This window comes from Pyrgilauda ruficollis, unplaced genomic scaffold, assembly GCF_017590135.1.
Source record: "Pyrgilauda ruficollis isolate IOZ18807 unplaced genomic scaffold, ASM1759013v1 scaffold38, whole genome shotgun sequence".
NCBI classification, from domain to species: domain Eukaryota; kingdom Metazoa; phylum Chordata; class Aves; order Passeriformes; family Passeridae; genus Pyrgilauda; species Pyrgilauda ruficollis.
Window position 1 is genome coordinate 4,514,449 of NW_024525267.1, and position 23,996 is coordinate 4,538,444.

At 42.8% G+C, this 23,996-nt stretch overlaps 1 protein-coding gene across 3 annotated transcripts in view; it reads left to right on the top strand.

Annotated features, from left to right (window-relative positions):
* The window catches only part of RCOR1 (REST corepressor 1), an 83,432-nt gene extending 60,833 nt beyond the window's left edge, over positions 1-22,599 (top strand). For all 3 annotated transcript variants that reach the window (XM_041476276.1, XM_041476274.1, XM_041476275.1), the window contains 8 exons: positions 2,841-3,002; positions 5,559-5,677; positions 9,051-9,129; positions 13,673-13,867; positions 14,858-14,935; positions 15,101-15,158; positions 15,759-15,988; positions 18,159-22,599. In XM_041476276.1, coding sequence (XP_041332210.1) covers positions 2,841-3,002; positions 5,559-5,677; positions 9,051-9,129; positions 13,673-13,867; positions 14,858-14,935; positions 15,101-15,158; positions 15,759-15,988; positions 18,159-18,200 — 963 coding nt within the window. In that variant the 3' untranslated portion in view covers positions 18,201-22,599. The remainder of the gene's footprint in view (positions 1-2,840; positions 3,003-5,558; positions 5,678-9,050; positions 9,130-13,672; positions 13,868-14,857; positions 14,936-15,100; positions 15,159-15,758; positions 15,989-18,158) is intronic.
* Positions 22,600-23,996: the final 1,397 nt, after the last annotated feature.

A 23,996-nucleotide genomic window follows, 5' to 3' on the forward strand; every position in this document is an offset into this window, starting at 1 on the left:
TTTCAAGAGAGATGGTCTTGGAATAGTAGAAATGGGTTTCATTATTTTAGTGGAGAAGTGTTGTTTGGAAAGTAAAGACTGATAGAGAAGACTGATGACAGTGAAGCTTGTGATTTAAAAAAAAAAAAAAACCCACTGAATTCTTGTGATTTGAGAAACTTAAATTTAGCTAACAGAGATTTGCATTAATTTTAATGTTGAAAATATAGACCTCCCACTCACTCCTTTGAGTCTTTTTCTCCATTTTTCTCTCTCCCTCTGTGTAAAGAAGTTGCATGACTTGCCACAACAGAGCGTAAAGTGACTGAGCAGCTTGTAAAAGTGTCCCTGCTCCTAAAAATTCTCATTCCTTCTGTAGCACTCTCACATAATACTTAGGAGTTAAACATGTTTGCCATGTCCTTTGGGATTTCCTAGAGAGCTGTGCTAGGCATTTTCAGGAAATAACTGGAGAGGATCTAGCTTGTGTTGCTCTGGAAGGAACACATTCATTTTGTATTATAGGGACAAGTGTCAAGGCTTTCAAATCAGGATGATTATTTGTGTCACCAAGGGAAACTCTGTCTTCAGCAGGTATCATCGGAGTTGCTGTTGGCTGGGTAACTGGACAAGCTGATACAGACTCTCTGGAAGCCAGTAAAAGCTCACTTTAGCAATTGGCCACTGTCTCTGGGCTTTGCTGGCCAAGGCAGCTCTCTCCCACACGCGCGTTCCCCTGACGGCCAGTCACTTTGCTCCTCTGTCCAGGTGGCTTAGCTAACAGTCATCATACAGAGATTGCCTTTTTTCCACCTGTGCCCACTGCCCAAAACATCCCTTTAAAGGCTGAGATGTGCCAGTCTGCTGAAGGGGGTGGGAGCTGCTGGCAGGGTGCTGGGGCGTGTGCCGGCTGGTGCTGCTCTGCCCAGCAGAGTTCCTGTCCAGCTGCCCGATCCGTGCCAGCCCGGCTCCCATCCCTGTCCTTTCACTCCCCTTGCCCATGGCTCAGTGCCCTGTTGTTGGCTCTGCTGCTGTTGGATCATGGCTGGAGGCTCAGGACTGTGCTGCTGGGAGTCCCTGCAGCCTGGCCAGCCCCAGGGCAGGCAAAGGGTGGGCTCCCCACAGGCCAGTGAGCTCTGGCAGGGCAGGCACTTCAGCTGGTGCTGCAGACAGCTGTGGGGTTTTGTGCTGTGCTGTAGTAGTCACAGACTTTTAGAAGCACCACAGTAAGTCTGTCTGTGACCCGGCCTTTCTTGCCAGCCTTTGTCACACACCCTGGGACAAAGGGCCTGTGCTCACCTGTGTATGAGTGCAAAGTTCTTCCAGGGCTGCACAGGTGGAATATGAATACTGATCTCTTCTTAAACAAGCCTATAAGGAAAATATTTTTTGTTTACCTCTTGCTTTATATTAGCAGCTCTTCCCTCAGTCTTTACTAACACCTCAGTGCTATTTAATGCTACTCTGCCCTCCCAAAATGTCTCGCTCCTTGTTTATCCCTTGCTTCATCATAGGGATGTCAGGTAGATCTCGTATTTGAAGCTGAATGAGATTGTCAGGGGAGAGAAAACTCAGTCCTTCGTGATTGCAAAATAGTTTCTTTGACCTATCCTTGCCAAAACAGCTGTGTGGCTTCTGTGGCATCTCGAGTGACTGTGCTACAACTGAGATTACTACTTGTTCTGCATGGTGGCAGAAGGGAGGAGAAGGTGTCCAGGCAGCACTGAGAGCCCAGTAGAATCTGGGCAAGATCTTGGATAACACTAACATTTATATGCATGCTCTCTGCAGAATCTCAGGGGTGTGAGATCCCATAAAGGAACTACTTTTTTGCATAGCAAAGTAATGGGGAAACCCCAGTTTTGGAGGGATTTTGTAATGCTGGGCAGCCAAGGTGAAACTACTAGATGAGGGTAACTGTGGCTGTGAAACTTGAGCTGAGTTTGCATATGTTGAGCAGGTTACTCTTACATTTTACTCAGCATGTTAGGGATTGTTTTCACTTCTCAGCAATTGTGAAAGGCTGTTTTTTAGCTCTGCAGAGTCAGACCATCCCAAAATGACTTGCAGTGGTTGCTGGCATGCCAGAGGTAGTGTTGTGTCATAGCACACAGGGGCTGTGGAGCCCTGGGGAGGGGGGCTGTGCACGAGTGTCTCAGAGACGGCAGAAGGGGAAGGGTTTGCAGGTGGTGAAGTGCAGCACAGGCACTTTGTCTTTGGAACTGAGAACCAGAGACTGCAGCAGCAAAATGAGGTCTCTCTCAAGGGAACAAAAGAGCAGCCCCCAGAATGTGTGAGATTTATTCCTCTTTGGGCCAGGAACTTTTTAGCAGCAAGTCAAGGTGGTGCATGTTCTCTGCCTTTCCTTCTTCCAGTTCTTGTTTCATTCTCTTCTCTTTTCTGTTCCCCCTCAGAAAGAACCCCGTAAACAATTATAAAAACCCCCAGTCAATGAAACCATCCTTCTAATTGCCAGGAAATGGAGTCCGGCACTGGAAAGAAGCTGCCTTTTGTCCAGTCTTCTTTAGGTAGACTTCCCAAGCCTTTGCTCAGCTTACCTGTGCATATCATGATCAGTAAAGCTGAAGTAATTTCTTAAGTTTTTTCTCCCACCTTTCTGTTGCTAATCTTTTATTACATGATGACCTGTGTGGTTTTGATAAACTTGGGGCTGGTCTTCACAGCCTAGCTGGGGGGCAGATTCCAGGTTTCTTGCACTCAGAAAAGCATCTGATGTAGCTGAGAATTAAAATTATGTCTAATGTGTTGCCTGAGAAAAATGTTGTAGCTCTCCCTTTCCATTTTCCAGTGATGTTTCTTTTGATTACAATTGTCACCTTTGGTGTCTGTGTTATTTCTAGGCTCTTGGGATGCTGTTTTGGCACAAGCACAACATCGAGAAGTCTTTGGCAGATCTGCCAAACTTTACTCCGTTCCCAGATGAGTGGACAGTGGAAGACAAGGTCTTGTTTGAACAGGCCTTCAGTTTCCATGGGAAAACCTTTCACAGGATCCAGCAGATGGTAAGTGTGTTGCAGGAGTGGGAAAGCAGAACAGACTGTTGTCTTCAGTGCTGTTTGTGTTGAATGTGTGTCTAATGCTCTTGAGAGAGAGCAGGCCAAAGGGAATGTTAGAGGGAAAATGCTACCCTGAATAGAAAGAAACAATATTATTCCCAGAGTCTCTGTAGAAGTATTTTCCTGAAGTGCTTTACTGGTTCAGGATAAACTATGACTGTGTGATTTTTTTGGTTGGAAATTACAGTTTTCAGTCCCCTGTGTGCTATGGTAGTGTTTGTCTCAGCTGGAGTTCAGGCATGGTCTGTACACATATGCACTAAAGATCATCTCTGTGCAAAGTTGATTTCCTTTCTTACAGTCTGATTTTTAGGAATTAATTTTATTGAATGATAAAGTCTGTGCTTAATGTGATTTGGGACTGTCAGCAGATGCTGTGTTGGAGGCTTATACATCCTTGCAAGCTTCAGTCCTTTGCTTTAGGTTGGTAATGATACTGTTTTAAATGTATGATTGAAAACTTCAGGGATAGGTTTCTGCCTGAAATGGAAGTGCTAGGGAGTGTGCAGTTTTCTTTTGAAAGAGGGAGAGGATGGGTTGTGAAAATTTGTATTAATTGTATCTTGAGAGTGTCTTCAAGTGGTTCATCACCTGGGTGGGAACTAGACTTTGGTCTTTGCTCTCCTTCAGTAAAGTAGCCTCTTGAGTGTTCCAGCAGGACCCAGTTCCACTGTTTGTGACCCTTTGAAGTGAGCCTAGGCTGTTGCAGTCTGTTCAGCCTCTTCAAAGCACATGTGACACAGGTCTGTATTGTGGATCCTGCTGAAAAGTGAAAGGTCACTTGCTGTCCAAGGATGAAGGTCCCTTTTCAAAAGGATGGCAGAAGGAGGCTTGTTTTCATCATGTCTTCCTTGATGTTCCTTGTCCTTCATGGACATTAATTTCCAAATGTTCTTGGAGTCCTAGAGTCTCCCATTCCCTTGGATCACAACATCACCTTGGGTCAGGTGATGGGACTCTTGAAGAGTGAAGCAGCTTTATTCCTGTGTTCTTGTATAGGAGGGAAAATAGGGCAGGGGAATGTCCTGGGGAAAAGAGAACATAAAGCCCGTCCTGTTGGTTGGTTAACTGCCAAAGCAAGAAGTTCTCAATTTGGTTTATGTGCAGAAGCATGGCTTTCTGTCCCTGAGTGAAGTGCATTCCAATACAGGGATGCCAAGCTCATGCACTGTTCCCTAGGTAATGATATTTTTTTACTGTTACTCCCAGGAAAGCGATTCTGCATGAAAGGAATTAAATGGCATGAAGCTTTGTGTTTAGCAGGGGACAGGAATCAATGGCTCAGGAGCGTGTTAGTTGTTAGTTTGTAGATGCTGCCCCATTAGCACCCCTGCAGATTGGAACTGAGGGGAGAAATCTCCAAAGCCAGAGAATGAAAGGCAAGTTACATTATTTGCCAGAGCTGGTTCTGATATTTTGGCACTCTTAGTACAGGTTTATAGCCAAGTGGATGTTTGTCATGAACAGCCTTGTCCCTGAGTTGGTTCTGTGGAACTCTTTTTAATTTCAGAGCACCAGCCTGTTGCATGGCTGTTGGCAACACAGCATTGACTTAGCACCTGTGCTTTGCCAGGTGGATATCTGCCTGTGTGCAGCTGTGGGCCAGAGGGGGAGTGCTGGTGTGATCTGTTATTAGAACCTAAAGTCAGTCTGCAGTTTGAGAACCAAGTTTGTCTCAGGTGAAGACTTAAACTGCAGTGTTTGAGTGAAAGAGATCTGGCTCTTGCTCAGAGTTTTGTTTTCCTCCCCACCTGCTCTGCCCTCCAAACTGAATCAGACACATGTTTTATTCATAAGAAAAGACTGGACTTCCACCTTTTACAAGTCCTGTGTAAGAGCATCCAGATAGAGCACCTCAAAAGTAGAGAATTAGTCTTAATATAGTTTTATGCTTTTTGGAGGCAGACTTTTCTTTCCTAGTTACAGGGTAATGGCATTTGTGTAAGAGGACAAAAAAAAAATTTGTGTTTTCCTGTACCCTCAGTTCACCATACAGTAGCATTTCACCTTTTGAAAATCTCCTTTGTTGTGACCTTTGAATAGACTTTGTCATGTGAATGGTGTGAATAAACCTATTTAACCAAACATCAAAGATATGCTTGGGATGTTTGCAATTCAGCAGTTTCTGTGATTGTTTACATGTGTCTGTGTCGGCTTTTAGGTCTGTTCTGGCTTTAAAACTGTTACCTCAATTTTGAGGCCTCATTTCAGATTTGCTCTTGCTGTGTTCCCCTATTCTGGAGGGAACCAGCTGCTTGGCTGGTGAGTGGAAGCTTGCTGAGATGCTTTTTAGAGATCTTGATGTCCTAAATAGTAGGCACTCACCTGAAACGCTCCCCCATAGATAATTTTTGTCAGGTTGCAGAACTGCCTTGCTTGAGCCTTTGGGAGAATCCAATGTCAAGAGGTCAGATGTTCCTTGGAAAAACAGACCAATTGTATGTGAACTTCTGGGGATACTTTACATATAAACATATAAAAGGATACATGTTTAATTTACAGCTTCCTGACAAATCAATAGCCAGCCTGGTGAAATTTTACTACTCCTGGAAGAAGACAAGGACTAAAACTAGTGTGATGGACCGTCATGCTCGTAAACAAAAAAGGGAACGTGAGGAAAGGTAGGTTTGCAAGCAGAAAGGCCATCTATTGCACACACTGATTTCTTTAGTCTGTCCCAGAAATTCCTGTTAGCTTGTAAGAAACCAGATGCAGGATTTTCCCCAAAATGTTTCCTGGTACCACACCTTTCCCCACCTCTCTTCCCTGCTGAGTTTTGCTTTGCTTAAAGCCAAAAGGCAGTTGGCAGCTAGCTGTGTTCACTCTTTTGACACTGCAGTTCCTGGTTGCCCTCCAGTGCACTGGCTACAGTCCCACCATTCTAAAACTTTTTCTCTGGTAGTGCTTGAGGGTTGGGAAATGGAAATTAAAGCTGTTTACAATCTGATTGGCACTGTTGTCAGCAGAGCCAGAAGAGCTGATAAGCAGGACAATAAAAGGAGTTAATGAAAGGGCTGAAATCTGCCTTTTTTTCCTCCATGTGATGCTCAGCAGATGAAAATGTGCACCTGCTACAGGAAACAGGCTCCAGTGCAGGAGCCCTCTCAGCCTGTGCCTGTACACACACAGACCCTTCCTCTCCTGCCCCTTAGAGAACTGTGACCAAGAAAAGGCTGCCAGGCCAAGCTCTGTTTTCTGAGAAACATGAAGTTAAGGCTCTGATTTTGAGTGACTGAGAAGAGGGTAGCACAGGGGAACTCAGGATGAGCTCTCTGGCTGAGCTGTTCCAGGGAGTGCTGGGTGCTTTGGCATTTGGGTGAGGCTGGTGGTGATCAGGAGGTCATTAAACACTGAGATTCAGCAAATGAGCTTGAGTCATGCATTTTCTGCAAGCTCACCCTCCTGGATACCCATGCAAGCCTTAAAGGTAGGTCAGCAGTGTAAGTATCTGTACAGTTACTGTCACTTGGTGACTTCACCTAGTTCTGGAGCTGAAAGAGCCTGAGAAATGCAGAGGTTTCAGGTGACTGTGGTAAAAACAACCACTCTGAACAGCAGCAACTCCATCTGCTTGATGCAGGTGCCTTCTCAACCTGCTCTAAAATGCAGTTAAGGCCTTTGCAAACCAGACTTGAAGTGTGCCTGCCTTTGGAAGACTTCTGACGTAATTGGACAAAATTCTGGAAATGCCTTTCCCCTCAGAGGGGTTGTTGCATTTCCCAGTTGGCTGTTTGCTGGCTCCACTGCTTGTGAGCAGGTCGTGTTTGGGAAGTGGGAAGAAAGACGTTTCTAGGGTTGAGCTGTGCTGCACCAATGACTCACTCAACCTCTCCCATCTCTCCGTTAGGTCAGCAATACTTGCTTAGCAGGCAGGGCCAGAGAGAGTACTGACAGCCAACTTGTCCAGTTTTTGGTTGGCTTTCTTTGACCTGAGTCTCTTTTTCCATTCTGTTCTTTTCTCTTCTCTGCAGAGACTGTTTTTCTGCTCCCCATCCTGGTTGTTGGGGCTTTTTGTTTGTTTAGGTTTTCAGCTTTCTTACTAAGTTATTGGGGAGGGGAAATCTTTTGTATGGAGTATGTGTTTGTCTTGCACCATGTAGTTTAAGGTCTTTTAATACTCTTCTCTCTTTTTGTTCTGTGCTCACAAATGGAATTACTGGAATTTAGAAATACACCTCTCAGTAACTATGCCTGTTTGCTAGGAAAAGTAGCACCTCAGACCATCTGGTGAACGGGAAAGAACTGTATGGGCTGCCGTGTGCTGTAATTCTGTAACCTTTGAGGAAGGCAGCTGGATTGGAAATGCTTTACTTGATTTACATCTGCAGGAAGCTAAGCACCGGGCTGTCAGCTTGATTTCTGTTCTTCCTCTCCATTATGTAAAATAGTCAAACCCCTGCACCCTCAAAGGATTTGTCAGTGCAGCCATGCAGGGTGTGGAGTCCACTCTGGGTGAGTTTAGGGTGCCTGGATTTTCAGGTTGTGTTGTGCCATTTGGTATTGGCAGAACTTCAAAAGTGTTCTCTGGTTATGGCAATCAGTGTCTACAACTGCAGAAATGAGGAGGTGGGCTTTAATTCAGCTCATGTCTGGGGCACTTGGTAGAATACAAGAGCAAACTATCAGCACAGCAAAGACTGTTGTGAGAAGGCTGAAATCTCAACCTAGGTGAGAACACAAGGAAGTTCTTTTGGAGATGGGGTTAAGAGAAGAGGCTGTCTGATGTACCTCACTCAAATACCTCTATATCCCCTTTGTGGCTAGGCAGGGAAGTTCCTCAGCCCCTCAGATTGCCAGTAACACAGCTCTCAGTGCATTTGGGACCAGGTTTTCAGCACCTTTTGTAAGTTGTATGTGAGGGACTTTGTGTGTGCAGCTCTGGGAGGGGGTGCTTGGGGGTGGATTCCCTGGAATCATCACTACCCAGACTAAAAGTCTTGTGAATCAGCTGGTGAGACAGGTGGCTTGGGAGAGCAGAAGTGGCTTGTACGAGTGCCTGCTCTTGTGGAGAGGGATGGCAGCTCATTCCTCCTTAGGATGTGGCTGCAGCAGGGACATGGCCATGTGAGAGCTGATGCCACAGCCAAGCTCACCAGCACGTGCTGTGCCTGCTGGCTCCTGCTCCCTGTGAGCACAGCCATGCCCTGGAGCTGTGACATATCTGCACCAGCTGATGCTGCTCAGCACATGCTATGAAGTCTGGTATGACAAAATAGGTTTATTTTTTTTGATTAATAAAAATGCTTTGATTACATCAGCTTATTTCTTCTGTTTCTGGGCATCATTTCAAATGGACAATGCAATTGACTTTGTGTACAGTACAAAAATTCTAAATCATGAAAACGTGTTTGATTTAATGTTTGATTAAAATGCCACCTAAGCCAGACTGGACAGGTGTGCCAAGGTTGCTTTCAATATGGCCTCAATTTCATGCCTATTACTCTGTAACTGATAACGTCTTTTTCTTTTCCAGGGGAGAATAAAATGTGAGGCTGTCACTGAAAAAAATGCCAAACCTAAAACCAGAAAAAATCAAGCATTTTTTGTGCTTGTTCTTGAGGGAGTTCATCTTGTGCATCTCTGTTTTGCTAAATATTAAGGAGTTGTATGAAATCTGTGTTTTAGCAACTTGCTATATTTTTAGGTCTTTCTTTCTGTCTCAGTTTGCCTGAAGTAAAAATGCTTAGTGTCCCATGTTCTTTGAAAGATAACTTGTGGAATTAATTTCATGTCTCTTGCCTTCATCTGTGTAGATTTATTTTGCCTAAGTACACTGCTGAGAAGCATTCCTATATGCACTATCCTCAGAATTAAGAATTTATTGACTTAAACCAAATAAAATCAACATCAACCCCCAAAAAACCCACATCCTGAGAATAAAACTAAGGAAAGCTTTTGGGCTTTCTATGGCATTCATGCTTTTGTTTAGCGTGCTGTTTATAGAAAAAGAGAGCCTCACAAACTAATACAGTACTGTTTGCTTTTGTCTTCCAGTGAGGATGAAATGGAGGAAGCAAATGGAAATAACCCTATTGACATTGAAGTTGAACAAAACAAGGAGAGCAAAAAGGAGGTATAATTCTGTTTCTTACTCCTGTACAAATGAAAGTGTTTATTTACTAGCTACTTCATGTAAAGCTGACAGTATCTAATTTTCTTTAGTACTTTGTCTAGTTGTCATACAAGAAAAGAATTGTCTTCAGAATTATTCTTGGATCAAGACAAGTATAGATAAAGAAGTGGTTATGGATAGAGCTGGGAAAATTTAACACTTCACCATCCCATGCTAATGTACTAATGTGATTGTTTCCAGTCTCTTTTATCTTCTCTTTGGCTTTGTTAGCTTAAACCACCCTCAGTGGTTTAAATCAACCTAACTGCATGGAGATGGAGTAGAAGCACATCCCCCTATGGAGATGGCTTGGTGGAGGGGGAATCCATCCTTTTGTTCTAGGTTGACCAACAGAAGTGTGTTTATATACACATTAGACTCTAAGGTACATTGCTGATGTATTGAAATCCCCAGCAATACTTGTCACTTCACTAGCACCAGGATTGCAGCTGTATTGGTGAAAAGTAAAGGAGAAAGCTTTTGTGCCTAGTTAATTTTGTCTGGCAGGGTGACCTTAACCTGTTGTTACATCAGCTCAAAATGTAGTACTTGTGTTTCACTTCAAGTACTTCATTTTCTGTGGGCATAGAGTTCTGGATGAAAATAGCTGCACAAATACAACAGTCCTGAAAACCCAGCCTGTGATGCCCTACAGGAGATCATATACTTCATCTCCATGTGTATAACCTGCAGGTTCCCTGTTACTAAATAAAAACGCCTTGTTCAGCTGCAGTGTGGGTTGTATGTATGACTTACAGGAAGATGCTTAAGACCTTATTTCCTTGAAGTTAGCTCCCTTTCCTGGTTGCTTCTAGCCTGATTTCTCTCCCAGTCTCTCTCTCCCAGTCATTCTATTTAATTTCTTAATTTTTTAAAAGATTATATTTAGGGAAAACCCACTAGAGGTATTTAAAAACATGATCCCACACAGTCAAAAAAAAAGTCCCAGAGTAACAAGTTTTTTCAGTCACTCTCAGTGAGATTAATTCCTCCAACAAATAATTTTGAATGGAAATAACTGAAAAATCACAACATTCCCATCTGCTCTTCACCCACGTGAGGGTGCCCTCTAGACTTTCCAGGAAAGTTTTGCTGTTGTTTCCACTGAAGGAACCAGCATGTTCCTGATGTCTTCCTAGGGGCAGAATGGATGTGAAGCCATTTGTATTAATCCTTACAAGAAACTTGAGTTCTCAGAAGCCTCAGCATCACCCAGACAGGAAGGGTTCTCACTTGGCTAAGTTCCAGCTATGTACTGCAGCTCTAGAGTGTTTTATAAATAATACTATTGTCTCATTTCCCATTATTTTAATGAATTTGCGGTTAAGATTTTTCTGTAAGCTCTTCAAAAGCTTGCATCTGTAAAAGAACTCTCTTCAACCTTTATTAGTTCTTCCTACCTAACCAATGCTGACATGTCCTGAACTTGCTGCAGAAGAGGGAAAGATAGTTCTTCACCAACTTGGCTGCATCTCTTGTAAGGCCAAACCAGATCAGATGTCTAGTTTGGACAGTTACCATCAAGACATTTTTGCAGAAAATCTTAGTGTGGGAGGAGGCTTTGTGCCCCCCTTGTCACACTGGTACAGGCCATGGCACTCAAACCAATCTGAAACTCATGCAGCGTATGCAGTCTGGCTGTTTATGCCATGGCAGCCTTGTGGGGACTTTTCAGGACAGGGATTGTGCTGGAGGACAAAATGGAGCTGACAGCCTTCACAGTCTGTTCTCAGTTCAGCTGTGGTTGTTTAGTGGTAGAGGAGGAGTCTCAGGGGAGACCTCTATCACTCTCTGCAGCTACCTGAAAGGAGGTTGCAGCAAGGTGGAGGTCGGTCTCTTCTCCCAGGCGTCCAGGGACATGATAAGGGAAAATGTCCTCAAGGAGGATTCAGGTTGCACATCAGGAAGAATTTTTTCACTGAAAGGGTGGTTAAGCACTGGAATGGGCTGCCTGGGAACATAGCAGAGTCACCATTTCTGGAGGTGTTCAGGAAATGACTGGACATGGCAGGTAGTGCTGTGGTTTAGTTGACAAGTGTTCAGTCAGAGGGACTGCATGATCTTGGAGGTCTTCTTCACCCTTAATGACTCAGTGATTCTGATTTTACAGTACCTGAACTTAGGGCTTATTGAAATGCCTTGAGAGAGAGAGGAAGCAGGTACCCAGGAGGACATAAGTTTGTCTTGATCATTAGGTTTCTTTGAATGATGTGGTCAGACATGCAGGGGCTATGATGTGCCAGCAGCCCTGGACTCTTACCATAAGGAACCTCCCTGTCCCAAATCTGCAGAGTTCAGTTTTTCAGCTCTGAGACCTGTTGGTTGCTCTCTGACTTACCCAGTATTACTGGGATTTCTCAGAGTGTCTGAAATCTTTCATCTGTTTCCTCTTTTGAGGATCATTGGAAGAGGAATTTTTTATTTATTTATTTATTTCATTGTTAGTGCAACTGTTTGGATTTCCTTGCATAGTGACTCCGTAATACTGAGGTCATGACCTAGACCTGCTTCCTTTGTATCTTCCTTGTTCCTGGAAGTGCCTCCCACTTCATGCTCTGTTTTTATGTAGCTTGAGATAGCTTTATCTTATTTTTACACAGTGAAATCTGAGGAAGGGAATATTGTATTAGGGGGTTTGTAAGACTGAAGTGCACTGGATAGCAGTGGCAATATGTAAATAAAAAGGAGCACTGCTAAATCCCTTCTAAATCCCTGCATCTTAATTCTATCTGGTTTTCAAAAATTGGTTTAATTCTTGAGAGAAATGTGTGTGGCCAGGAAAGAAGAGTTTCCAGGACAGACTAGATGTTCCAATTTTTGCTGGGGCCTAGAGGCATTTGGAGCTGTCAAAAATTGTTCTGCTGGAGCTCTGGTTCTTGTCTGCAACACAAAAGAGCTTTGCATTTTTTGAACTGTGTAAAACAGTAATTTGAAACTGCTTTCATTTTTCTTTAATGTTGAAGCTTCTGGAATGTTTGCACTGCAGGCATTCCCTGCTGGTCAACAGACAGGCTGAACCTGTAGTGAGGCATTGCTGCGTGGTCCTGGGAAGCAGAGTATGTAGATGAAATTATGAGTGGATCTGAAATGTCTATCCGTGCTGAATAATTTACCTGGCTCAGTTATCAAAGTGCTCTCTTCTGAAGCAGAGAGCAGAGCTTACTTACTTGTTCATAGCTGAGCCAGTCTGGTTTCTCCTGCTCGCCACCTGCTTTCCTGTCTGCAGAGAGACATAGGGGTATCCCTCCTGCAATGGCAAGAGTTACCTCTTGCCTCTGGGCTTGCCCTAGGCATTAGATCTCATGGAATTCTTTGCACCAGTGGGTGGAAGAAGAAGGTTGAGAGCAGGCAGCTGTCCACATTGCTGCTGCTGTGGGGCTCTGGCCATTGTGCCCATGAGGAGGTGAAAGCTTTTATCTGTGGCAGCTCTGCTGAAGTCCTTTGGGAGTCAGAACCTCATACTTACTTGGGGTTTGGTGCTCAGCCTCATGTGGTTTCAAATCGAAGCATTGAATGCTAATGTGCAAATGCCACAAACTGTGTAGAAACTGCATGTAGCTGCAAATTAGGAGAAAAACAATAGCACCAAGTGGAGCCAGTGTGTTTAAAGCTTGCAGTGATCAAGCAGAGGATTCAGATGTACTGTCTCCCCTCTGCTATTTCTCTCCTTGCCACCCTTTTGTTCTGTGTTCTTGGCCAGGCTCCAGTTACTGGGTGAAAAATCTTAGGTATGAGTTGATTGTTGAGTATATCTTCTGGAAGAAATGGTTTAGCTATCTTAGAACAAGCTGTGCTCTTGAAGGATCTGTAGTAAGTGTCCTGACTAATCTACCTGTCTTTGCTTTAGACATAAGGGATAAAAAGAGGAAGTGCTCTGTGAAATACTCCTTTTTCTAAAAAACACTTAAAGTATATTTTAGGCAAAACTGCACCATTTTGATGGAACAGTTGATACACAAGTGCTGTGCAAGAAGACCTGGCTTCCAAGAAATGGTGTAACAATCTAAGAATTACCCTGTTGTCACCTCACTCCTTTGCCTTTAAATAAATTTGGTTTATTCCTCCCTGTGTCTGTCAGGTAGTACAACAATTCTCAGTAAACTGTTTTAGTTATGTTCTTTCTGTCTCCACACTTCACTTTGTTTCCTTCTGGTGGTGTGTTCAGATCTGATGATGAAAACAAGAAGAAGGGTTTTGGAGGTTTGAAAATAACCAGAACATTTAATAAATGCAAAATTGGGCATCTGTCTCCTAAAATGAGAATGGGCAGAGAAGGCAACCACAGTATCTCTGTAAACACTGAAAGCTGCTAAAGGAAAGGAGAAATTTATATGACAGTTTGCATGACATGCCACTTAAAATAAAAATGTCCTCCTTTCTGCATACAGGCATTGTTGTTCTCCAGCCTTTGATGGTGGCTAAAATTCAGTCACAGAATGGTTTGAGCTGGAAGGGATCTCTAAAGATACTTACTTTTGTAAAATGACTGACTGCTGTTTGCCAGGTGCCACCTGCTGAAACTGTCCCTCAGGTGAAGAAGGAGAAGCACAGTACACAGGCCAAGAACAGAGCAAAGAGGAAACCTCCCAAAGGAATGTTCCTTTCCCAGGAAGATGTGGAGGCTGTTTCTGCCAATGCAACAGCTGCTACCACTGTACTCAGACAACTGGACATGGAATTAGTCTCAATCAAACGGCAGGTACGAACGGGATCGCACAGGAGTAACTGCTGGCTTTGCTGGTAGTGCCTGTTGCACTCTGCAGAGCTGGCAGGACTTTGTAGCTTGGCAGTGATGATGCACAATGCTGCATGCCTCTGTTGACAAGCTGCTGTCCTTTATGCTCTGAATGCTGCTCGGGTTTTACATCTCTTAGGTTTTAGTTCTGTGGTCAAGCCTACTTTTGACCTGTAGTAAAACAAGGAAAAGTTCATAGCAGGGACTTGAAGGAACATTTGTTGGCACCTAGCTTTTCTTGCTGTTCAGAATTCCTTCTACAGCTTTAACTGTAACTTTCCTCAGGTGACATTGGTTTCAGCAGTATGCAATTTCCACCTGCAGCAGCTCTTTCCTTTGCCTTTTCACGTGGTACTTTTAGAAGTTGTAGATATGTTTGGCTTAGTCTTTCCTAGACAGGTATCATAGAAACTCTCTATGTACCTTTTGCTTCCCTGATGGATCTGCCTTTTAAACAAACGTTTTTCAAATATCTGTGAGTAAATAAATGTTTGCTACATGAGTTTGTTGCCTAAATCTGAACATTTCGCTGTTTCTAAATCAGAGATCTGTCTCAAGCTCTTTATTACACTAAATAGAATTGATATTTTGGCCTGAAGCCTTTTTCCTGGCACTCTGGGAGAAGCTGAACTCTTTAGCAGTCTTTGATTCGTTACTTGCTGCAGATGGGTTTGGTCTTCTTATGCTGGGCTTCATAAAGACCTAGAAGTTGGGGCAGTTCTTGCTACAAATAACTTGCAGACAGCGCAGAATAAATTAAATGGGATCTCCTGATTTGCCAGCTGCTCCTGCTGTACATTATTCCAATATAGCAAACTTTCCTTTTGGAAAAGGCAGGCTGTGAAAAAAACTGGAAGGCTGAGCTTGTGAGGTTCCTGCCAAGGCTGCTGGAAAAAGACTTGTCCAAAGATTTTTTTTTTAATCCTTCTTAAAGGGATGAAACTTTCTTTTCAGATTCAGAATATCAAACAGACAAACAGCGCACTCAAAGAAAAGCTTGAAGGTGGTATAGAACAATACAGACTTCCAGAGGTGAGATCATTTTCTGACCTTAGTTAATTGTGAAGATAAATGTTAATGATACACTTTGACCAACAGTGAATTCCTTGTTGCACTTTCGAGAGGTTTTTATGAGCTCAGATACAAGTGAAAGTATATAAATGAAGTAACCTAATTTTTGTTGCTGTTGTTGTCTAGGTTGTCCAGAAATTTAATGCACGTTGGACCACAGATGAGCAGCTTCTTGCTGTACAAGGTATGGCACTAGAAGTTTATTTGTACTTCAGTTGTTGATAGTCAAAACCCTGCTGCATTTCAGAGCTGAGTTTCTCTTCAGTGGCTAAGGAGGGAGGACTTCAACACTGCCGTGTGCTAATGCCCAAAGAATGTATTTGAACAGGGATACAATATTCCCCCTTCCCCTCCCTGGGCAATATAAATGGCATCATGTGAATGTTTGCAAATAGTGTCTGCCTGTCCAAGTTTTCAGAAAGTGAAACTCGGCTGCAGTCACCGCTGTCATCTTTGTCTGTGTAACTTTTCAAGCAGTACAGGCAGATTTAAACAGGCCTTGTACATTTGACTCTACCCATCTTTTAGTAAACCTCTATTCTCTTCTCAGCTCCAGGGCTGATTTTAACTGTGTATCTTTCACAGTTTAGACTTTTTTTTTTATTCTGGATTAATCTGAAGAAGGTTTAAAACCTTGACTGAAGTTCAGCTTTGGATCTTTATGCTGTGTCTTGAACCTGATTTGTGGTCTTTATGGAAATAACACACTGTTTTTTTTGTTTTTTTTGTTTGTTTGTTTGTTTTGGTTTTTTTTTTTTGTTTTTTGTTTTTTTGTTGCTTTTAGCAATCAGGAAATACGGCCGAGACTTTCAGGCAATCTCTGATGTGATTGGAAACAAATCTGTGGTGCAAGTGAAAAACTTTTTTGTAAATTATCGACGTCGTTTCAACATAGATGAAGTCCTACAGGAGTGGGAGGCAGAGCATGGCAAAGAGGAGACAAATGGAACCAATAGCCAGAAGCCTGTAAAATCTCCTGAAAATTCCACTAAAATGTCTGAAGAGGAAGATGAGGTAAATCCAATTTAAAAGTCACATCAAATTCCCTATGTGAGCTCAGTTCAAATAGATGTGTGTGTGTATTTATATATACAGTCTTTGCAAAAGCCATTTTTGTCAATCTTCAATCAGTGTATATTTCACTTCATCTGGATATACAGTCCCAGTACTGATTTGGGGAACTGGGAGATCCAGGCTTGTATGCAAGTGGAAGGAGAGCAGTAAATTTGCATCCCTCTGACAGTATGTGTATCTCATCAGAGCACAGATGTTTTAATACCTCTTTCTGCTGAAACCCTGTGCATCTTTATCTCACTTGGATGTTTTCCCTGCACTCAATTCCCCCAGCTCTTCTAGGTTTGGCTTTGTGGGACCATAGAGTCTTCTCAGCCAAAGTTTGCTCTTTCATTTTTGGTGAGTGGTTTCACTCAAATGAAGGGAAGAAGGCTATAAGCAACATGAGTGCATGGAACTTCACTCTGGAGTTACCTAAGGGCACAGTTTCCTTAAGTTTACAGCTGTTTCTGAAAAGGCAAATTTTAGGAACAGCCTCTTCTTGATGGAGGTTCAGAGAGTTAACACTTTTCCAAAGTCTATGTAGGCTTGAAATTAACAAAGAGACTGTAGGATGTTTAAGTACCAAGTTAGTTAAAAAAATTTAGTATTAACAAGAAAGATTAATACTTAGTCTTGTAGAAGAAAACCATGGTAGAGGTTTGTGTGCTAAAAAGTCTGATCAAGGATTCCCTTTGACCTAATTTAGAAGACAACTTGGTTAAAAAACTGTGCATTGTAAATGCAAGCACAGTCAACAGCATAAGGCAAATTTTGGTTGAGCATGGAGTAAAGACTTCCCAGTGTGCTGTATATTTTTGTTGCTCTGATTAGGGCTGGATCACTTGGACATTCATTGTCCTTCAGACATTCAAAAAGCAGAACTTCACTGCTTCACAAAATCTAATAACATTCAATTCAAAGATGCTTATATCTGGGGACTAAGTCCAAAGATATGACAGATGAAAAAAACCAAACTCAGAACACTTGCCTTCACAGGCATGTGTGAGTGAAATTGTCCCATTCTTCCAGAATTGAGAGATGGAGCAAAGCAGCACTGGTGCTAGTTCATAGCCACCAATTTGAAAGATACGTGGCTCTTGTCACTGTCTTTTCCTGTGTCCTGTAGAATTATATCTTGATAATGCAGAGCTTTTCTTCTCTGAGCCTTCTGAGATTCTTCCTAGCTTCACATACACCCTTGCTTCTGAAAGCTGAGGTCAAAAAAGGAGAGTCTCACTTGACATAGGGAAAAAATGGCTTCAGCAGGAGCTGGAGTGGGCTGATGTGGCCAGCTGGGTAGATACTGGAGCCATGAGGATCCCAAATGAGTTGGGAGAGTGGAGGCATGACAGCAAGGTCTGGTAAAATGACTACTAGAGCAGCAGTTGTGATCCTCACATTAGTGATGGATGGTGCCCACTCTGGAGCAGCCCAAGTGCTGAGTGGTGGGAACCAGACCAAAAGGAGCTGTCCGTGTGGTGCTCCTGCCTGCAGAGGTGGCGTGAGCAAAGTGCTGACCGGGTGTCTGTCTCAGTGGTTCTGGGGCCGAGCTGAAACGTCGCTGGGGTTATGACGCAAGTGACCTACATGGGCTGGAGAGGGTTCCTGGTCCCTCCTTGTGCAGTGCTGCATAGCTGGTACCTGCTCTTGAGGGCACTTGGACAGGCAGTGTCTGGTCAAGTCAGCCGTACCAGAAGACTTTGCTGGCCTAACACTGAAATCTCTCGGGTGCTTTCTTCCCTGGCATGCCTTGGCTGTCTGGCCACCAGCCTCGTGAAAGGTTCATCAGCTTCTGAGGGCTTTGGGCTTTGCCATAGCAAGTGGCCATAGTTCCTTTTATCTGAAGGGGGGAGGTGAGGCTGCTGGTTATAAAGCAGCATTAACTCCATTCTTAATTCCTGTATGTTTACAACATACAATTGGGAACATACAATTCCTGTATGTTTCCAACAACAAATCCCAGTGTGCCTCGGAACAGGGAAAGCTGTTGGAATTCCTCCCATGTGGCAGGGTTGTATGTTTTGTCACTCTAGTACCATGGATTTGGGCTGAAGTTTGGAGATGCAAGAAAGCCTGTGTGTATTCATTTTAAACTAAATATCTGCTTTTTCTCTCTCCTTCCCTCCAGGCTACTTCTGTTCTTGATGTCAGATATGCATCTGCTTCGTGAGAAGGTGCTGTAGCCTAGAACAATTTGTGTTGACTACTGTGTTATCCAGGATATCAGGTATTAGCAAACCTCAGACAGCCATCTGCATCATATCTGTGGACAAGCAGCTATTACCAAAAAAAAGGCAAACGCTTCCAGTCCTGTGCTACATCTGCCTTAATCTCCCCTCATTCCTCCATACTGCCTCCACTTTCTTTCAAAAGCACCCAGGTAGCTCAGCTCTCCATTTCACCAACGTCATGCTTAAGCATGGGAACTTCTAGAACCAGTAACACCTGTCTATAAATTTTGACCAACCTGCAAAACAAGGAGCTCCTTAGCAGCCCCACAGTAACTCTACACGTTAGGGGTTCTTATAACACTTGGTCCGTAGGGTATAAGTATGTATTGCTGCATGGCCTTGTGGTCTCCGCTTCCTGTGTATTCTTACGATGACACTATGATTAGTGAGCTTTCTATAAAGGAGGGGCCTGTGCACATGCCAGCCGTGGCAGGTTTGTTCTGCAGTGACAGGACATGTTAGCAAGCAATCATGAATAATGCAAAGTGATAGGAAATGTTATTTCTAAGGTTTGGTCAGTCCAAGGTTGTAGATGTAACTCATTACACTTCTGGTTTGTGCAATTCTTTTCACTGTATTTGTGTGTTCTTGCTTCATAGAAAGCTCCCTAATTGAGCATTTTATTCCTGTATATTTTAATGGCTTTTATTTAGTGCAAAAGGGAATACTTAACCTGAAACTGTTTGATACGCTATTTAACCCCTGGCATTCAGCATTTGCATTGTAACTTGTTAAGTGAGTGCTACACAACTTTCTTTTTCCTGATCCTCTGTGGGATTAAGTCAAAACAACTTTCTCTGGTGCCTCTCCTTTTGGGGGAATATGTGCCTTTTTGCATTTGGCTACCATAGATCACTTTCTGTCCCAGTGTCTCATTCCTCTTCAGAGCGCTGTTTGCCAAAGACATCAAACTGCTTCTCTCACTGGAAGTCTGGATGAGGGTTGGAGCACAAAATTCAACCTTCAATAGTTTTTGGTTTCTTGCAAGTGTAATGGAGAAGAACCGGGTTAATTTTCATTGGCCATTTTAACCCTTCTGAAGCACACATCGCTTTCATGTTCTGAACCAAAATATGCAATTTAAAATCTAAGAGGTGCTTTTCCAAATACTTGGTGCATGCAGCTTTCAAATCCCAGCCCTCTGCTCGGATGGCCCGTGCTGTGGCCTGTCTAGCTGGCTTGAACTGGAACTGTTCTTGCAAGTCCCGTGGGAGGACTTTGCACCTTGAACAAGGTGGTTGCTGACTGCCGAGCAGACAGTGTCCAGGGAAGCTAGAAGCAGCAGTATTACTTCTTGTCCAGTGGAAAGCTGCAAAATAACACTAGTCACAAAGCATTTAAAAATGGTTAATTTAATGATGTTGGAAGAAACCACCAGGTGTCTTTGCAGGTGGAAAAAAGGACCTTTCTCCTCTCTTCCTCTGCAGAGGATTCAAGCCAAGATGGCACACAGTGATGTGCAGCACCAGCCTTTCTCACACTGCTTGACATGAGCCAGCCCGTGGCCTGGCCCGCAGCTGAGGCTGGTGGAGCTCGGGGCCGGGCCCTGGGCTTGGTGCTGAGCTTTGGCTGCTGGGCTGTGCTCTGGTGCTGTGGTGGCTGTGGTGCTGGCTGTGTGCTGTGGTGGCTCTGCTCTCTGTACCCGAGCGGGGCAGGCTAATGCCAGCTGGGCAGCAGAGCTGGCTCTGGCACCTCCTGCCGTGTGGTCACTGCCCCAGGAAAGGCAGGGGATGTGGCCTCTTGAGGCACTGAGGTGTGGTCTTAGCCTTGGGCCGTGTGTGAGGAAAGTTCCATGTCAGAAACTGGGCAGCAACACACAGGCACAGCGCAGGTAGAGGTTTCCTAGGGCAGGTAGAGTGTGGAGCCCCAAAAGGGCCCTTCCAGCCACTTGGCAGCTGTTTCTGAGCAGCTCCATTCTGGTAGCTCCAGAGAGATCATCCGAGGTGATGGCAGGATGGACGGGAGCTATTCCCTCTCTGAATTGCTGTTGCTGTGAACTGGCAGCTCTGGTGGCCCAAATGTTCCTTCAGACCTGTGCCAGTTGGAGCTGGGAGTCTCTGTGGGAAGGAATGCTAGGTGTTAGCCAGTGTGAATTAGGAATAAAGACCGGGCAAATAGCACTGTGAATCCAGTTGACAGTTGTGGTGTAAAGCAATGCTGCTCTTTAGAAACACTCTAGTATTAAATATCAGACCTCCTGCTGGTACCAGTGTGTGGACACAGGTCCTCGCTGGTGTGGGAGTGGTGTGGGAGCTTGCATCCCAGCTGGGGAGCTCATCAGGAGAGGCTTCTGCTGGAGACTTAGGTACCTGTGAGGACTTCTCATTGGTTTTTTGCCCTCAAATCTGTCCATCTTATCAGAAAAGTTGTGTTTTGGCTTCATCCCCACGGGGTAGGGGGAAACGTGTATCATTTGTGATATTAGGAAGAAAAAAGTTGTTTAATTATTTTTCAGTTTACTGCTATCTTATTGTAGTTGATACATGCAATATAATAGCACTGTATTTTAAACGTTTAGTTTTTTACATTCTCTTGAACTATGTTTTTAAATGCGATAAAATCATTTTAGCTTTTGAAATGGTTTGACCTTGTTTAGGTGAAGACCCTCTTTTTCTTTTGTTAAATGGGTCAAGCATTAGATACATCAACTGGTTGCATTCTGACTAGAAGGGTCCACAAAGATAACTGCATAAAATAAGAATATTCACTTAAATTTTGTTTCTTAAACTATCGATGTGAATGTCATAATTATATATATTTTGTGGAAAATGGGAAATTATTTCTCCTAAGTATAAGTTATTGTGCAAAATATGGTATCGTTAAAGAAAATGATAGTTTAAGTTTTAGTTTTAGAAATCTTAAAGATATAAAAGTGTATTGCATATGCATAAACAAATTTCATTTGTTCTATTTAATTTTTATGTAGTTGTGTAAAGTGCTAGGTAACTTCTTTTTTCACTTATCCATTAAAACAACCTTGTTACTTGAATATTCGTGTTTAACTGGTTTGAAACAGTGATCAATTTTTGTAATATAATCTTATAACCAAGGGAAAAAAATACACGCCTCAGTTGTGCTTAACAGTAAAGCAACAATGTACAATCAGATGCTTAAGACCGTAGTAGCCATACCTGGTAGTGCAACCACAATGGTTGTGTCTCGATATATTTAATACCTATGGGGATAATGGTTTCTTAATATATTTTTACAAGTTTGCAACCAGGAAGACCCCATAAATATCCACTAGAACACTTTTTTAATAGTTAAAGTAAGAATGAAACTCTTACTCTCTTAAAGCAATGTCCTGACAAACATTTTTCTTTCCTGTACAAATACATCAGAAACATTATGTATTAAAATATGCTCATTGTCACTTTAAATTTCAGTTTTTATTCTATGAATTCGCTAAGATGCTGTTGGTATTCTTGCACACCAAATATGAGCCAAACAGTGCATTACACTAACTTGATCACTGGATTTGTGAACAAAAATCTCCAAGTCAATGAAATGCAGAAATATCATAGGAGATTTTTTTTGATAATGCGTTTATTTTTCAAATTGGTATGAATTTGTACATAGCTCATTCAGTGATGAATGGGCTGATATTTTACAAAAAAAAAAAAGAAGAGAAATTATTTTATTAGCTCCAGCTTGTCTTCAGTAAGTCAAAATCTAGTGATCTTGTGCAATGCCCCTAAAGCAAATACTTTCTGCCACTCCCTGGATTAATGCAGCTTTTCCTGTTGATAGTAAAGCACAATTGCAGTGAAAGTTACAGTTCAGAAGATGGAAGGTCAGTATAGTCTATGCATGTTGTATAATAATGAGTGTTTACATTCATATTCTCCTAAAATAAAATTTATACTGGAGTGTATAGTATTCCATTATGTAGATTTTATCAATTTTGTTAACTGCTTATAGATTGCTTAAAAGAAGTTTTTTCAAGATTTTAAAAGATGTATAAGGTTAAGTTTGCAAATATAATGGAAATGCTGTATAGCTTTTGAAGTGATGAAATACTCGTTGGGATTTTAAAGAAAGTATGTTGTAATAATGCTGTTGTAAGTAATATTTTAAATGTCTTTTTTGCCTGTTTTCTATTATTCAGCACACTTACTGTGATGAATGTTCATAGCATTATAAAATTGCTTAGCCACTGAAAAGTAACATTTGGTTTTGGATTATTTTACTGTATGAGGAATTATAGTGGGGTAAATTCCTTTGTGAAATTCTACATAATTCATTTTTCTATGATTTCCAATGTTTGCTGACATCAAATAAAATTTTTTCAAGCCATTGATGTAATAAAATATCTAGTAAAATGTTATTGATGTAAAATGTGGTTCTGATGTGTAACTGACCCCCTACCTTTCAGATTTTGGTCAGGAGATACAAAAGGGGTTTTCCCCTCCCTGACAGTGTCGTCCGTCAGATCAGGAGGATCTGAAGAATAAACTGCTGCCTCTTTGCTTCATGTACAAAGCACGTGGCTGTACAAGTTAACAAGATTGTCACCTTTGACATGAAAGAAGCACATTTAAATACATGGGGAAAGGCAACACCTGCCCTCAAAGCTCAGCAGTGTGCAGTGCTGCTATTGAAGATGCTCAGAAGGGCAGGAAATTTTGCACCTTGGAATTTTCACGAGATCACGTTTTCTGTCTACACATGGTGGAGTGCTGCCAAGCACCAAACACAGAAGCACAGACAGGACTTTGTGGGGCTGTTTGGGGGAGAGTGCTTTGAGCAGTTTTCCCAGCAGTGCTCTGGGAGCCCAGGATTAGCACAGGACAGGTGACACGAAGTTCTGCGCTTTGCTCATGTGTGTTAAAGGCAGCAGCACTCCTACAGCAGGACACTGGTGGTTTCCAGCTCTGCAGCCCATGGAGGCCAGGAATTAGTCATGCATTTCTATATGGTAAAGCAGAGTGGTAGGGATCGAGGCTGATTTGGGTTTTTGGAAGAACAAGCAGCATTTTTGAGAGCTGAGGCTGTTTCCTTACTGGAAAGCATTCCTTGTCATTTTCCTGCTAGTAGAGAATACGGTACCAATATTGTAAGGTAGCAGTCTGCTTTCTTAGGGGAGTTATTTGACTCCAAGCACTTAGGCTGGTTTGTAATGAAGATTTTTCTTGCCCATGTGCCCCCCAACCCCAAAGTAAAACAAAGAGAAACAAATAAAAAGGAAGGACCTTCCTTTCAATCAGGGAGCACAAAAAGGTGAGGAAACGGGGACTTCCCCTGCCTGAACATGGAGTCTAAAAGCAAAGGTAAAGTAGTGGTAATGCCACTGGTTTTGGAAACACAGGTGTTGTACCTGTGCCTGGTAATGGTATGTGTTTGTAAATGGGCATGCAGTGTTTAATTAATGCTGTATTATAGCCTGTCCTACATAAACAAATTGGAATCTGAACATGGTGGCGCCGAGTACTTCTCCCTTAGAGTAGGAGCTGCCTTGCAGGATGTGGTACAAGCTGGAGTTCAGGCTCAAAGGGAAGAGTTCACTCTAGGTGCTGCTAAGTGTGCCAAGATCTTAATATGATCCCCAAGTATCTTCCCTATGAAGTAACAGTATAAATCTGGATTTAATTTCATAAACTATCTTCCAGTCTGAAAGATACAGACTAATGTTTGAGAGAGAAAACCAGGTATCAAACCTCTTATTCACCTCTAAAGCATGCTCTGGCTTAGCCACCCAAATAGCCTTTGAAATAGTAAGAGCAAATGTAATTTCT